Genomic DNA, 17,576 nt, shown 5'->3' with positions numbered 1-17,576 from the left:
TAATTTATTAATCAAGTCTTTTCTGTCATTAATATACTTATTTTTTTATTTTGGTCCAGAATAATGATTCTTTCGAATGTAGACCAGCATTCTCGTTGTACTGTAAAGCAATGAGGGACTTTTCTATCAACTATCAACGATCTATACAGAGTGTGGAGGCGATCAGCTAAGCGATTTGCTCGATGTACTCAATGAACAGATATTCATTGGGCTCTGACTGCTTGTAAGTACATCGAGGAAGTATTTCTAGATGCCGTGATTCCTTATTTATTGATGACCAATTCATTTTGAAACATGCTTATCCACATACTGTCAAAATTGTTACCGATTACTAAGAGCAAGTTGGAATCACGGTTCTGGACTGGCCTGCTCGATCTCTCGATATGAATCCTATGGAGCATTAGGGGGATGATTTAGGGAGGTTTGTTATACATATTCATCCTCCTCCTAGTGACCTCAATTCTAAATTGATCTTTGTGAAAATGAGGTGGAGTACGTCCAATAGACCAAATCTAGTGTGTGGTTAGTTTGCTGCTAAGTGTATTTTAATTTAGATCAAATACCGCTTCTTGAGGAAGATTCTACAGCCAGGGACCTTAAGGCTACAACATAATGGCCCAATTACTTCTTTACTATTTTTGTTTGGTTTAAATTTGCTAGTCAAGCATAAAATGTACGATTATTCTAAGCAATTTTAAATTTTTATAAAATTAGGTACTTAAAAAAACACAGTTGTAATTTTTTCTATTTTATTACAAAAAACTGTCGTTTCATACATCTCTGAAGATACCCACATAAACTAGACATAACTTTGGGGTACCTTTATATATTATACCATTTTTTTTTGTTAAAAGACAGGTACTGTACAATTTTATATTTCCTAAAATTACAAAAAGAAAATATAACAAATATATATAAATATGTATATATAATTTGTTTCATTTTAAACTACCTTAATTAGAATAAATTTTAATATCAATATAAAATTTATAAAATTAAATAAAGCCTAAAATTACAATAAATACAAAATTTTTAAACAACTGTTCTAGAATATAGATTAGTTGAAGCAAAAATGGCAAATTTTTCAATTACATCTTCCAGAATTCACTACTATAGAATCTCCACCATCCCAAAAATTGTCTTATAAAAAAACAGGATTTTGTCTATAATTTTGATTATTTTGTAGTGCCCACTGTTACTCGAACCTTAACTATGAAAATCGTTATTTTGATTTTGTTATTTTTGATTTTCTTTTTTTTTTGACACGAAAATCTGATCTAGGAGTGGAGGAACATTCTGCTTTTCAAGGTTGTGTTTTTGACTTAAATGCAGAACTTTTCGGAAACTAATCAGGACTATGTCTGAACATACTGTTTATACTAACACAATTACACTGTTTAAAGGAAAACTAAAATTTGACTTTCCTATTTTAAACTAAATTTTCCCAAGAAAAACTTCACATTTATTCCTTAACTACTAAATTATAGAGGGGGCTAGCAAAAATTTTTCGGAAACTTTAATCCCTAATCAGTTTCCGAACGTAAGTTGAAAGTGATCACTTTCCGGACATCCAAATCATGATCATTTCAACCCAATCACGGTTTCCAAAAACCACTTCATTTAAAAATTTCAAAATAGATTCCATAGTTTTGAATTCTGAGTTGTATTAAGTTTTCAGTTCAGATAAATCAAATTCAATTATTTCGATATGATTTTACATAATATTCCAACACATATTAATAATAATTAAAATAACCAATAAATATATTTAACAATAATTTTTTTAAATAGTAAACATTTTCAAAAAAATATTTTTTTTTAAATACAGAGCAATTGAAGTGAATATACCGAGAAAAAAAATTAAATAAAGTGCTTAATATAAGCAATTTTTTTATTTATAAATTGATATAAATCTTATTGTCAAACAATCCATATTGACGTTAAATTTGTATTATTAAATATAAAAGGTAATCCAAAATTAAGTACATTAATTCGTCTTTGAAAAATAACCCTTCGAAAGGTGAATTAGAACTTTATTTTTTTCAAATATCCACCAAACTTTTTTTCTTTACAGAGTTTATAATATAGGAGTGTTTATAAGACATTATAATAATTAATTTTAAGTCATATGAATACATTTTAATTATTGATAGTAAGTGATAGTTATGATTAAAGTAATTTTCATTTTAGTTATATCTATCGAATTGATACAATGCAAATAAATTCTCCAAACCACCTCGTCTTCATGAAAAATAGGATAATTGAGTACGAAATTAATCAAAATTAGCACATATTTGAAAAAATGAGGTTGCATCTTCTCCTACTTGTTCAGTTTTATAATTACAGAAATTAATGTACTAAATTCTGAACTACACTGTATATTTAATCATACAAATTCAATGTCAAATGACTTGTTTCACAATAACAATAAACTTCGAAATGATTTTCAATCATTAAATGCACAATTTCCAGTAAATTATTAAATAAAGTAAAAATGCAAAATATTTTTTTTTAAAATCAGCTTTTCAGTTTTCATCACGCCAAAAATTAATTTTATTTTATAAAATTAGTATTAATATGTATATAAATATATATACATATTCCAAAAATCCCTCTCAAAACTAGATGAGTTGAATTGAGCATATATTTGGTTGCAAGAAGACAGTGTTTTGAGGTAGCACTGAGGACAATTTGGAACGGTTGGGGGTTTTCGAACATGAATATGTACCGTCCAAGTACTCTACAAGATATAGAGACCAATGTACAAGAAAAAGTTGGCAACATAATCTCTGATATACTGGTTATAAAGTCATGAGACATTTTTTTAAATCTAGAAAATTTTCAAGTCCAAGGAGCCTAGATAACATCCAAGAAAAAATTGTCATCGTAATGTTTCATACACTGTCAAAAATCATGCAAAATACCAGAATTATGTAAATGGAGTTTAGGAGATGTCACTTATTTGGATAACTCCTACTTTTACGTACTCTTTAGTTGACACCAATAGAAGATATCACTGCAGTTAATAATGGAACTGAACATTTAGAGAGTATTTTGGACAAAATATTGTAAACGGTTTGATTTTTATTTTTCGATGTATCCTGGAATAGGGTAAAAATGAAATTTGTAGATATACAGAGCACCATAACCAAAATAATATATATTTACAGGGTGTAGTCGGCATTAGTCTCAGTTTAACTGAATAAATAAAAATTATGTAAAAAATAATCATTTGTCAATCTATATAAAATTTAATAAAAACATAATTCAAATATATTCACTTCATTTTTTTTTTAAATATAATGTGATCCCACTTTTGCTCAACAAATTTATTAATTGATAATAAAATAATAAAATCAGAAATGAGAAAAAAATTAAAAAGAAGAGAAAATATATACTCAACAACCTTTTTACTCGTTTCTGGGAGATACTGTAGTTTGCGCCGGTGACTGGTCTGCTTCCGATTCGCTCGCTTCAGTCTTTGGCTTATCCTGTAAACTTTTGCGCAATTCATCAACTTGACTACCAGTGTAAAGACGTTTTATACCGCGAGGTAACGCCCGACACGATTGTAAATTTATCGAATACAATTTCGGACATTTTTCCAATACTGCTTTAACTGGTTCAAGGCTGACGGAGGATCCACAAAGATTCAAAAATCTAAAAAAGAAAAAGTGTGTTAATTGAAATGATTTTCCTAAAAAATTATTTACCTTAATTTTGATTCGGATCCTTTTTCAGCAAGAGCTAATACCGCAGCGTCTAATGGATTTGTAGCAGTACTCCAAGCCAAATCGACCTCAACCAAACTGTGAGACCATTTTTGAACAATCAACTCCAAACCGGAATTTTGTAATCTAGTTATATAACAAGCTAAAAATAAATAAAACAAATCAGTAATAATAATAATATGAAAAGTGAACGTAATATTTTACTTACCACTTAAAAATAAATGTTCAAGGTCCCAAGCCGGTACTCTTACTAAACCAGAATCGGTAAGTTTGCTGCATCCTCTAACGTCTAACAGTCGAAGTTTCATACTATTTTTTAACAAACGTTCAATACAATCATCATCTACAGATCGGGATGTAGTAGTTTGATCCTCTTCTAATCCTGCAAGAGATAGTTCTTCCAATCGAGGAAAACCTGGTGAGGCTACCTAACGTGATTAAACATAATGAAAATAATTAGTATTAACAACTAATTCAATGTACATAAATAGTATATTACTCACTTGTTCCGTTAGACTAGCTGCTGCCAACCAAATTTGACTATTAGTGATTCTTAGAACCCTCAAATCAGGACAACCAATTTGTAATTTTTCAATATGTAACAAAGACATGTTGTGAGCAAACGTCCTGATATTTGAGATGTCCAGAAGATGCAAATTCGGACAATTTGTCTGAAAAAATTCAAACAAACCACGTCACTTCCCCTGATTCATTTTATTCTTTATTTATTTTCAGTTTTTCGCTCATATTCACTTCGTATAGTTTTCGCATTCACTTCTATTTTCTTATTTACCAATTAGACATAATACAAACAGTTCCTCGATTAATTTTTTCCATAATTAATGTGGGATGATCTCCATATGGTATGACATTTATACTTTCTGTATATTTGTACAAGTTTTAGAAAAATTTATTGATTAGAAGATCTCAATTATCGTAAAACGAATCTAACAACTTTGTAGATCAAAACTCTATCAACTATATCAAATAAATAAACTGATAATTGTAGTTCAGTGGCAACGACTCCATACCTAGGACCTATTATGGCCTAATGAGATGTAATATCAATAATGAACGAAGACAATCCAAAAGATAGGCATGGTGTTTCACTAAAAGGAGTAGTACTAGCACCTTGGCAAGTGAAACATAAAAATCCCCATAGAAATATTCTCCTTTGTTAGAAATGTATGTATTTTGGAAGTAAAACAATGAGATGTTAATATTTTCTAGGTATAGGTGCAGAAACGACAACCTCATCTACAATTGGTTAAGAAAAGAAGTTTTTTTATAAAGATTTCGATTGTACCTTGTATATTTTTCAAAAATTGAATACTTTTTGATGATATCATGTATAAAGATAAAAATTTTTATGTTTCACTTCAAGAATTTTTCATAAGATTATATAAACTATTCAATAATAATTTTTTCAAATAATTAGACGGTTTTCTCTAAAAATCGTATTCTTTTTGATTTTACCTCGTATAACTACCAAATTTTTATATTAAACTATTCAATGATGATTTTGCTTTCAATTTCAAATAATCAGTAGTAGTTTTAATTAAAAATAGCATTCAAAAAAATTGAAAAAAAACAGTATCCAAAAACATGAACTAGTCTGTCCTTTTATTTACATTACATTTCAAAAAATTTCAGATTTTTTGTTCTCAATTTAATACCTATATTATCATTGTATAAAAAAAATACTTACAGAAATTGCTGCCATAATTTGTGAAAAGTTAGCGATTTTATTGTGTGCCAGCACTAGATGCGTTAAACGACCACCCATACTTTGTGTTAAATTAACTAATGGTTGTGCATTTATTGGGGATGTGAACTGTGAACAAAACAAGTATAAATAAATATTAAATATTCCAATAGCTTATTTTCAAATAATTAAAAACCGTTTTTGAACAGATCATCTGACTAGTAGTTCAAATGTATTACTAAAATTATACAAAGTAGACTCGATCAAACTAATAAAAACAAAGTTATTCTTAGAAAACCTGAATTGTAAACAAAATAAGTATAAGTAAGTATAAAATATTCCAGTAATACATTTTTAAATAATTAAAATCAGTTTTTAAACAGATCATCTGATTAGTAGTTCAAATGTATCCTATTACTAAAGTATATTAGAGTAGATTAACTAATGAAAGTAAAGTAATTTCAATTAGAAAAATTTAAATATACTTGTTGTTAAATAATAAATATTATATTATCAATACTTACATTTATAGAAGACAAATCTAAACGTTCTAAAGTTTTGCTTTCGGTAGAAATACATTTCAAGTGATCAGGCGATATACCTTTCCATCCACTTAAATTAAGACCTTTCAATTTAGTACAATGCTCACATAGGGCTTCTAAAAAGGCTTGGATGTCACGAATTTTCCATTCGCCTATTAAACATAAAAAAATATAACTCATATATCGATTTAAGAAAGTTACTAATCAAAGAGGGGCGACAATCTAATGATAAGCAAAACTTTTAGGCACAACAAAATAACACAGACACAAGGAACCTACTTTTCAGTATGAAATTTCACTTTTAATAAAGTTTCCTAAACACTATTTTTAGAAATAAATAAAAAAATTATTCTGGTGTAGTAATTTGAGGTTATTTTAAAACTTTTCAAATTTTTATTTTATTTTTCTTCAACAGCTCGTTCAACTTGTCAACATTCTCAAACTAGTTTGGGAGCTTAGAGTTCTAATGGCTATCAGACAGGATAATCTACTGTTTGCGATAGTTCCTATCTAGACTGAACTCGACACATTTTTCAATTTCACATATTTCTGCTTGAAAAAAGCTTGATGTGTTGCCAAGGCTTTCAGAGTGTTTGCTTCAAGGTCTGTACACTGTCATTCCAGTTCTGTCTTCTGTTTTAGAGCCACCTGTGTAGCATTTTATGTTCATTCCTCCTTCCAACTTATCATTGAGGTGAATTTTTTCTCAAAGCTAAAGTTTTTGGTATTTTACCTAGGTTTAATAATTTTCCTTATTTCTGAACACTCTGAGTGAAGTTTTTTCTGCCACGCTTTTCAATATTATATGGAGAGTTGGGAGATTTATAGTCGCTTCTAGTGCAGCTATTCGAGATGATCTCGTGGCCCCAACGAAAGTGTTACAGATAGATAAGAATAGATAGAAGTGATCTACTTACCCATATTTAAATCCTGACATTCTACAAGTCTGTTCAGTATGAGCCAATGAAGTCGTAGGTCGGTCCTATATTTTTCTTTAACATAGTTCAAATCAGCTTTATGCCACAGTTTCGGTGTAACTGAAACGTCCCGCCATAAACGACAAACTTTACCAAATCTGTAAAAATAATGTGAAGAGTGTGGATAATCTGAAATTACTGTAATAATTTTAAATTTACCTTACAAGTGAAGGTAGACAACCTTCCTGAACGACAACATGATCGAATATCCTCTCTAATATTGAAGCTGGAAGTTTTTCAGGATCTCCCCATACACTTTGTTCCAATGGTTCTTGTTCCTGGGTACTAGATACGTCATTTTCAGTGTTGGAAGGTTTAGAACGTTTCGGCTTCTTTTCATAATCGGATGCGTCTGTGTCCGAGTTCCCTTTGTGTTTTTTCCGTCTACCAGATTTCTTTTTACTTGGCGGTATCTGGGTGCAAAAATTACTTTTCTTGATTCGAATTTTTATGGCATTTTTATCTCCACTGATCTGGCTATGGTACATGGTCACGAGAGCTTTTCTTGGACGGCCCCTCCCCGGGCCGCTCGATAATTTTTTCTTTTTATTACTTTTTTTCACAACACCGTTCCTATGTTCCCATGGCTCATAATTGACATCATCATCAAAGGACTTATCATTGTTGATGTTATATGGATCTTCGTCTTCTTCTTGAGAATCTGGATCCGGATGGAATTTACTGAAAATTATACATTTGTAACATGGGTGTCTGCAGGAAAGAATTAGGGAGCCGTGGCTACCCTACATATAAATAAAAAATTTAAACTTTTGTAAGGTTAATTGGTTTTGATAAAAAATTCAATGTGTCCAAAATAAAAATAATCTAAAATACGTTTTAAAATGATATAATATTAATCCTGGAAAGGTATATCCAATTCCCATTTTGATTACAGACTATTATACACCCCCAATCCATTGGAAATTTTGTAAAATTGATTTAATAGTAGCTTGTTATACAACGACATGCCCCTCACATAATTAATAATCCCAGGTGACAAATTATAGTATTTTTTATCCTTAAAAACCATTTATTGTTCTAATTTTTGAATACAGTAACAAATATGTGTATCTGTTCCTATGGATGAGATTTTTTATCGTTTCAGTTCTATATCATTCACATTTTTTTCTTTCTTTTTGTCTCTTCTAGAAAGTGGTGTGGTTATTTGATACCTATCTTTGTTGTCTCACTATTCTTATTACTCCAAATCTTTTCAGGTCTTTGTTTACTTTTTTATCCCACCTGGTTTTTAGTCTACTTTCTATTGATCACCACAACTTCATAACTCTAACCGAGATGAGTTAAATTTTTTTTGTTTATGTCCACACTGTCTTAGAATCTGTACCTCAGTATCAATTTCCTCATAGTTTTTTTGATACCAGATTCTTCCCAATGTTTTTCATTTCTTTTAGTAAAATTTGATAATTCTAGTAAATTTTATTGCCCTTTTCTTTAATTTCTATTATCAACCATTGTTTGAGGACTCATTTTGATTTTCCAGTTATGTACCTTCACCTACAAAGATATTTTGTACATGATTCTACAACTCGGAACAACATAACAATGTCTGCTATATGTAAACTCCTTTTGAAGAAAGATATTTTTCCGAAGGTTTCTCTTTGGAGGTATCTAGGCCTAACCACCAGTTTATTGTCATTTCTAGACATTTTCCAATTTCTCTAGCCATCAATTCAATTCATTGTTGATGTGACATCTTATGCGGCCTCATTAGGATTCTGATTCACAATATGTAGTCATTCCTTTTTTGGCAAGGCTTCCTCACTAGCTGGTATACCCTGGTCACCACGCTACTTATTCAGTTTCTCATAGGTTTTTTGATACTAGATTCTTCTTAATATTCTTTATTTTATTTAGTAATTTATTGTAAATTGAGTACATTTTATTATCAAACATTGTTTGGGGAGTCATTTGGACTTTCCAACAGCTCTGTACCTGTAGAAATTTTGTTGCATGAATCTATATCTCATTGTTCTGCCTTTAAAATATGTAGAATCCTCCCAAAGGAGTCTTTTGGAGAAATGAGCAGGAAATTTTCAGAATAGAAGATCATATTTGATAGGGCAATGACCTACCAGAAGATCAAACATCAATTTAATTCCATTTATGGATATCTAGAGTGTTTCTTAAAGGTCTGCTATTTGCCCATGAATATTATTAGATTGTAAGAATTTTCTATTACCTGTGGTATGTTAAAAAATCTTGCACTTAGTGATATAATGTCGTATACTTAGCAATTACAATTACAAATCAAAACAATTCAAAATGCAATTCTTGTATATTTACCCATCAAGACTTTCATCTTCAGTATCTTCCTTTATACCTTCCATTCCTTCGTCTCGCTCACTAGATTCTGTTGTAGTTTGTGGGGTGTCACACTCAGTGTCAATATCGGTATCAAATTTAGCACTGTTTGAAGACACTATGTCCTCACATATATTATTGTTAGGTAGAAAGTTACACATTTCACCGTTAGTTTTTAACTCAATGTCACTTTTTAATATTGTTGAACAACTTTCTGTTGAGGGTTGTTCATTTAATAAGTTTATCTCGGACATTATACACACCACTCTTATTACATTTTATGAAATAAATGCACAATAGTTTGTTGTGGATATTATGTCGGCAGGAACATTTTTGGAGACGTAGGCATTCCCCTGAAATGAAGAAAAAAAATCATTTTAGGAAAATATATTTGTTTTACATTAACATTTCATGAAAATTCAGACCCTGCAATTCCATTGAGTTTTCAAACTGATAAATTCTAATAACAAGTTTAATCAAAATGACTATTTTGTTTTCTATGAATCAAAATGAATAATGAAATGAAATTTATTGCATTTTTTCGGCATTATTACCGCATTTATATTTAGATACAGTCTGAATCCAAGCTGCTTATGTTTATAATAGTTGCTTTGAGAATTTGTTTATTTTACATCATTTTATTTTAAATTTCCTTTCATGATACAAATTACGACATACACTCACCTATACCAGCATACTTCAAAAAATTTAATCAAAAAAATATTTAACTACCTTCGTGAATAAGTTATATATTACCCAAATTGATACTTTTTAAATTCGTATTTTTATTGTCAACAATATATAAACAAACAATCCATTTTATAGTTGCAACATTTTTCCTTCTAATTCAACTTCATCTACATTTTTTTCACTTCATTCCAAATCAAATAAGTTTAATTTTAAACATCTGATGAAGTAGAATCTCAATAATTTCAGCTCTTAAAACTAGATCCTTCTCTTTTTTATTAATTCCCTCATTCCTTTTATTTTTCATATTTTGTCTTTGTTGTTGCATTCAAAATATTATATTATCTGTATGTTTATTTCAATTAAGCAATTTCCTTCCATATTTCACTTCTTCGGAGTATAATTCAGCTTTTCATTATTAATTTATCTGATAAATTTGCTTCTTTTATGATAACAGATCCAAATGTGAGAATACATCTTAAACAGCTTATTAACCAATTTGATACACCATGTATTGCTTATCAAGGGTTTGTATGAAGAAATTTAGTTAAAAACTTGAATTAAGGAGGAAGTTGATGCTTTTCAAAGTGTACTTCAAAATTTTTTGATAAAACTTGTTGGAACTTACAAACCAAACTACATACCTATTAAATACACTTTAGTTGTATCCAAAAATTGTATTTATTAAATTCAAATTGCGCACAATTAAATAAAAACATTCTTAGATCAGTTTATTCTATTCTTCAAATTTTTTAGTATATTTCAAATTTATATACTAAAGAACGGAAGAAGAAATAGTATTTTCTATATTTTAGCAGTAATTTAGCATTTTATAAAAAATTAATCATTAACTAAGTGTAATGAATAGCAAGCAATCATAAATATTTTTATTAAATAGAGCAATTACAATAAATGCACTTTTGGTTGAGTTTTAAACATATTCTGAATGTAGCATACAAATTTTCATAACCTTCAATAATTTAAGATTAACAATATAAACACTAAGCAATTGAAGCTACTTATGGGTATAATAGAGTCTAAAGTTTCCTCTTTTTTACCAATAATTATAACATACTAAGAAAAATATGTTGTTTGTGGGGGGTCTGCCAACAACACAAATTTTAGAACTAAAAAATGAATTTAATCGTAATTATATTGTTAACTAGGTACTTTAATAACAAATGAATTTAACCTAATAAAAAAATACACGGGCAGATTTGATTTTATGAGAAATTTAATACAACAAATTTTGAATTCGGCGCAACTTTCATATAAGGACAAGTGGTAAACAATTATAAATACCAGATTTTTTAAACAATTGAAATTGATTTCACACAATCAATCGCTGTCAAAATCATACGTGACTATCCACTAAACCATAAATTGACCACTTATTCAACATATTTACGATTACTGAAAGGTTTAAAGTAAAAAATCGTTATCAATACAAGGAATCCATTGTAACATTACAAAGAAATAACATTTCCTATGGCACTCACCTCTGATATATTAACACAAAATTGTAAATCACACTTATAACTACATGTTAGCCGCGATTTATATATTTTGTAGATTAAAACTTTTCGATCTCATCAAACCCAATGTTGATGACCTTGTTACCCAAGATGCTGATATATTTTTTATTTTTGTGAAATGAAATGAAGTCGACTGCAGCGACCTCAAACTAGCTTATTACCAACCATCTTCTAGATTATTCCATCTGTTAGTTTAAAATTACGTTAAACAAAGATATCTTTAATTATAGTTTTCTGTTGCTTTGAAGATTTTTAATTTGTAATCTTTGAATTTTCCATAAAACTCAAAAAAAAACAAATAAAACTAGTAATAATAAAACAATTTAATTGTTTTATTATGTAAAAAAATCAATATTTAGCTAATATTTTATCATACTTGAATGTAGATAAATACACTATTCTCAAATAGAGGGCGCGCTACAACCAACAACAAATTTTATTTTTCAAATTTGATGTATGCCGCCAAAAGCGAAAGGAAACTGTTATTTCATGTACATTCATGTACGCTCATGAACCAAAAGATGGCGTTAAAACGGGAACTCGAGTTGGCCATTTATGGAATGTGGTTTTTATGTTATAGACAACCGCCTGAATTGTTTTTTATTATTAACGTGTGATTTGATTCGAGTGGTTAAAGTGTTTATATTGTGTTAATTTATTTTTAAAATTTCAAAACTTTAATGATATGTTAGGATTTCAAAGGAGTCTAAGGATATATGCAAACGGGGACAGGTAGGTACTTATATTAAAATTCTAACATCTATTTCTGTGTATCTTTATTGCTTATATATAATTTCGAAATGCATACTGTTTTCATTTGAAATTACATTATTTTCTTAGATTGCCCCTAAATTACAAAAATATAAATAAATCAAATTAGCTTCTTTTGACTCTTTCCGTTATTTCTTGCAGTTTGTTCACCAGTCAATTATTCCGAATTCCGAATGTAATCGATTTGAATTATAAAAAAACTTCCATCTGGTATTGTACCAATAAATATACAGTAAAGTTTGAACATTTATAATTAAAAATTGGCTCAAGACTTCGTATTTCTGAATTCTTTATCTTCTTTCATTTTCAATATTTTTTGTATACAAATTAAATAAGAAATTTCGATTAACAATGTTTAGGCTATAATTAAAATATACGAAGTATTCGAAAATTTGTTAGAATTAATACATTCATTACCAAGTAAAAGTTCTACTGTGTTGCCAAACCATCACAATAGTATAACAATTTCGGAATTACCCTGTATGTATATATGTTAGTGACGGAATATACAGGAACAAATAACATTCTCGTGATTGAAATTCTTTATTTTAGAATAACACCCTCACCGCCAAATCACATTTTTATATTTTCCGACACATCTTGAAGCTTTTAACATAAATTTAGATATATAAGTAACATTATATTGATTTTAATAAAATTACTTTTAATATTAGTTACAACATTTGCCTAAAATATGTTTACAACAAACTCAAATCAGTCAAATACTCTTAGAAATGAGCAATACCTTAATTTTATTTTTATAAAACTGGCAACGTTGGATACGATCAAGAGCCCACAAAAAAGTCAATATCACCAACAATTACACAAATTCGAACATGTATATTTGACACATGACTTGTCATTTGACTTGCTTTAACAGTGCCATATTGTCAATTCGTATATAACGAAAACAGTGTTTTTCTATATAAATCATTATTTGAATAAGTGAATATAATTCATTTGATACTTGTTAATATAAATAATTATTTTTTTATATTTGATTTTGTATAAAATCTAATTTAAAAATGAATACAACGTTGTCAGTTTTCATGTACTAAATACCGTTTACATAAAAATGTAGATTTTAAAGCAACAATAGAAAAAGATAACATTTATATTATTAATCAATCTCTTTATTAAAATTTATAATACTAACAAGCTAAAATCACAGGAAAAAGGGTATCAACAGTTTTTTTAACATATAAATAGAGCGGTCTTATTTTACACTTTTAGAAACAAAACTAGGTATATCGTAGATCACTCTATTTATAAAGTATTATATAATATTTATTGTGTTTGTATAAAAAAACAGACCCTCGATTTTTAGAAAAAAGGGTCAAAACGAACTTATACATTGCTCCAGGAACGACAGCTTATACCTATTAAACGAAAATATTTAGAACTTTGTAAATTTATTTTACATGTAAGGAACATTTATTTCTAATATTCTCACGCCTATAAGATTATTTTCTGAATAAAATCTTATTTGATAAATAGTTAAAGGCGTATTTAACAAAAAGTTTTTTCGAAAATCGAATGTGAATAGAATAGAAAGAAATCCGCTTGCGTTCAGTTTCCAGACATGCGCAAGAGAATCAAGGTGAAAGCGAGAGATGCTATAAATTAGCAGTGGTGCCAGATTGTTTCCCTATAGAATAAAAGATGTGTTTTGGGAAAAAATTTTTTGTATATCATTTAGTGAAAACATTAAACTAAGAGTAACAACTCAACAACTACGTATTTGAGAATGTCGTTAAGTAAACTTAAGTATCCTATTTTTCCATATAAAATGCTGGATATATTCTATTCAGTTTCATTTTTATGTTTATACGAATTTATTTATAAATGAACTTTTTTCCCGCCGCTTGCGACAAAAGCATCACTGATAATGACGGCAGGGTATTGTATTAGAACATGCGCAGATCACAACTAGACTATATAAAACATAATAATCATCTTTTGATTCCTATCAAGGTGGTATCATTAGAAAATATTTTTTCTTTGAATTGTGTTCTTTTCCACTATATCATCTTATATTTTTTCCTGTAGGTTTCATTTAAAAAAAAACGATACTGTAAATATAATTTGAAATTAACCTTGTAGTGTTGTGTATTAATTTTAAGGAATACTAAAGCAGTACGACAACGCCGCATTCAGCAGTCAGAATCTTGAAGGTCGACGTCTGGGTACATCAAATTTTATTAAACTACACTGGTTAAAATATCTCGTTTTCTTTTATTTTTAACGCCTCAAACAGAAAAAAAATGTAGTATAATTGCTTTTATTGTAAATATGTTTCTTATAGATTTATTTTTGGTAGCATTTTTTAACATTTTTTCGATGGATTTTATTCTTTACGCAGAATAGGTTTTATAGACAGCAAAAACTAATTCGTGAGTCTAGTTCATTTGATGATGGGTATCCAAATATTGGATATAAATTTAAAAAATTATCAAAAAAGATCTTAGTAATCATTTAAGAGAGTAAAACTAGGTTAGATTGTTCGGTTCGTTATATTATTCTTCTTTCCCACAGAACGATTCTAGAATATTAAAAATGGGTCATCCATATATTACGTCATATGTTAAACTAGAAATTTGCATGGGGAGTGTTTAAATAGGTTTAAGTTGTCGACGAGTCCTGCTTTGTTTTTTATTTCTTTCGACAATTGCTACCACATGCGCCGGCGCAATATATTCCTACTGTTTACCTGATTAACTTTTGCTGAGTGATATAGTTTTCTCTAATTATTTTATGTTTACTTTATTAGATTTTTTAATGAAAATATAAGTAGAAAATGGAAATAGCTGTTTTCTCTCGTTTATTTTTAAATATATGCATAAATTAGAAAAATTTGTGACGTTACATCAGGAAGGGGATTCTAAAAATGTGACATGTGACAAGGAGGGGAAGAGGGGTTCAAAAGTACTGGAATTCGTGTGATGTAATTAGTGGATGCCACAAATTGGTTGTTTTTGAGAAGAAGAAAAGGCATAAAAATGAAGTGAATTATTGATGTTGGTGTAATTAAGTTGAAGGAAAAGAAGAATAACCTATTTTATATAAAATATTTGGTTATCGTTATGAAATTGTTGTCTATTGATTTTTTTATTCTAAGGTAAAGATATTTTTTTTTATTATAAAATTTAACTAATAAAAATTCAGTCTTTACAAAAATCTTTTAATAAATCGATAGTTTTAACTTTAACTCCAGCGTTTTCTATTTCTCTCACGCTTTCTTGGTTAGCATCTAACATTAGTATGCACATTAAATTTTTACCCGAAACGTTATCTTTGGGATACATAGTAACCGGGGTAAATTTCTTACTAACATTAGAACAATAATCCACCAATTGTTTGTGTATTTCGGGTTGCTGCCTCTTTAAAGAAACCCCCCTATTTCTAAGATGATCTTTGAGGTTCTCCACGGTTTTTTCTCTAATTTCTTTAGTCGTAGTCGGATCAGTTTCGATCGGAGCGGATGTTAAGATCAACGTTTCGGTATTTTCGGTTGGTTCTCTATCTTGTATTTGTATATCTTTACTGAGTCGCATTTTAGCGCATCTCGATACGAGCTGTCGTTCCCATTTAACGGAACCAGTCGCCGGAGATTCCGAAATCACACATATCGACACATAAAGAACGAGTTTACTATTCGGGTTGTAATTTTTGCACATTTTCACTAATTCGGCGTACAACTGAGAACCCATCTCTGATGGTAGTAAGTCTTGCCAGCGTACGTAAGTCAGTTCGCCTAAACCGGGCAGACCGTTTGAGATAAATTGTTCGGCCGATTCGGGATTCGGAAAAAAACACTTCACCGAACCTATACCGTGAGATAAGTATCCTCTTCTTGCTATTTTCGATAGATGTGATAGCACATCCTTCTTTTCTTTACAAGATGCTATTACTTGTCGACAAAGGGTACCTATCCTCGAGAACAAACAAGTTTTTCTGTGTTTTTCCCAATGAGCTCGTCTGCAGGCCCTCGAGCAATATGTATATGAGCAGTTGTGGCAGTTCTTGAATGCGCTAGCCTCGCTAGTTGAAATTAATACAGTCCTTCCACATCTAGAGTATCGACAGCGGAGCACCGGCGACGAACTGAATGATACTCTTCTTGAATTTAAATTTGAGGATGGTTCTGATCCCTCTGATCGCCTCCTGAATTGTTCGGAAGGATCTTCTGCGTTGGATTTGTGACAAGGACTAGTATTAGCTGACACCGTCTCTAGAAAAGTTCATAGGGGATTTATAATAAGTTCTAATCAACTTCGAATAGAAAACGTGCACAAACAACTTATACAATGTGCATAACTACAAGCTTTCAATATCCGTTTCACGATATTCATGAATATGTATAAATTTTACATTATATTATTAACCGTACCCCGTAGGAACACAAACCACCGTATTCTTGAACACACCTCGTATACACATTTTTATAATATGGATATTACTGGAAATACTATAAAAATTTTCATGAATATCATTAAATAGTTAAATCAAACATAAAATAAATTTAAAAAGGTAACAAAATGTTCTATTTTGATTTTCGAATAAATACAAAAATATGATAAAAACAAATTAGTTCAAGGTTATAAGAGTTTTGGATATTTCAAGTTGTCATCAATAAGAATTGCGTTTCGGATTGAAAGAATCATGATAAGTACTAGAGTAACAAATTTTTCAACATATAAAATGTATACTTTATCAAAAATTATAAATTAGAACTAGTATTATTTTTGCAAAAATAAATGCAAAAACAACGTAACCTTCAATATATTCCAATCTCAAAAACAATATACTTACATATGTCTAGTTTCCAAATACATGCTTTATATCATTAAAATTGATTTAACAATATTTTCTTTAAAAAATTTCTTAAATGTATCTATTTTACATTTCAATAATCTGACAAGGTCAATAGCATAGAAAAAGAAAAAATATAGAGGTATCACGTTGCAAGTGTCAATCGTGCTAATCGGTTACTGTTATTAATGATAATGTTGTTTGTTATATAGATTTATTCAATTAAAAGATATGATAATAGCAATATTTCTATCCTCGTTGAAACAATTATGTTGAAAAAATAACCTTGAGCATAAATTACGTAAAAGATTTTAACATTGTGGTGAAGCTCTATTGTTTTACTTTATTTATGTATTGTCGAATCTAGTAGTTGTTCAATATTTCTATACTGCAAAATAATGTTTTATTCACTGGAAGATAAATTATAATGCTGGAAGAAATAGCCATATTTATTCCGTTCAGTTGAAATTTCATGCTCTACGTTTGCAAATACA

At 29.3% G+C, this 17,576-nt stretch overlaps 2 protein-coding genes across 3 annotated transcripts in view; both read right to left on the bottom strand.

The window, feature by feature from the left end:
• Nucleotides 1–732: 732 nt before the first annotated feature.
• Nucleotides 733–11,638, bottom strand: LOC130895648 (F-box/LRR-repeat protein 6-like). The gene is made up of 10 exons (XM_057803082.1): nt 11,464–11,638; nt 9,260–9,630; nt 7,115–7,636; nt 6,896–7,053; nt 5,961–6,130; nt 5,440–5,565; nt 4,235–4,402; nt 3,940–4,159; nt 3,714–3,873; nt 733–3,660 (listed from the first exon to the last, which is right to left on the bottom strand). Exons 2-10 carry the CDS (start codon nt 9,529–9,531, stop codon nt 3,411–3,413), a joined length of 2,046 nt encoding a protein of 681 aa, XP_057659065.1. The 5' UTR covers nt 9,532–9,630; nt 11,464–11,638; the 3' UTR covers nt 733–3,410.
• Nucleotides 11,639–12,258: 620 nt separating this feature from the next.
• Nucleotides 12,259–17,576, bottom strand: part of LOC130895646 (uncharacterized) — a 79,528-nt gene continuing 74,210 nt past the window's right edge. For both annotated transcript variants that reach the window (XM_057803075.1, XM_057803077.1), the window contains one exon: nt 12,259–16,501. In XM_057803075.1, the coding sequence (XP_057659058.1) occupies nt 15,432–16,501 (1,070 nt within the window). In that variant the 3' untranslated portion in view covers nt 12,259–15,431. The remainder of the gene's footprint in view (nt 16,502–17,576) is intronic.

The sequence above is a fragment of the Diorhabda carinulata genome, chromosome 6, assembly GCF_026250575.1.
Source record: "Diorhabda carinulata isolate Delta chromosome 6, icDioCari1.1, whole genome shotgun sequence".
NCBI classification, from domain to species: Eukaryota; Metazoa; Arthropoda; class Insecta; order Coleoptera; family Chrysomelidae; genus Diorhabda; species Diorhabda carinulata.
This window is presented reverse-complemented; position numbering and strand designations above follow the sequence as displayed.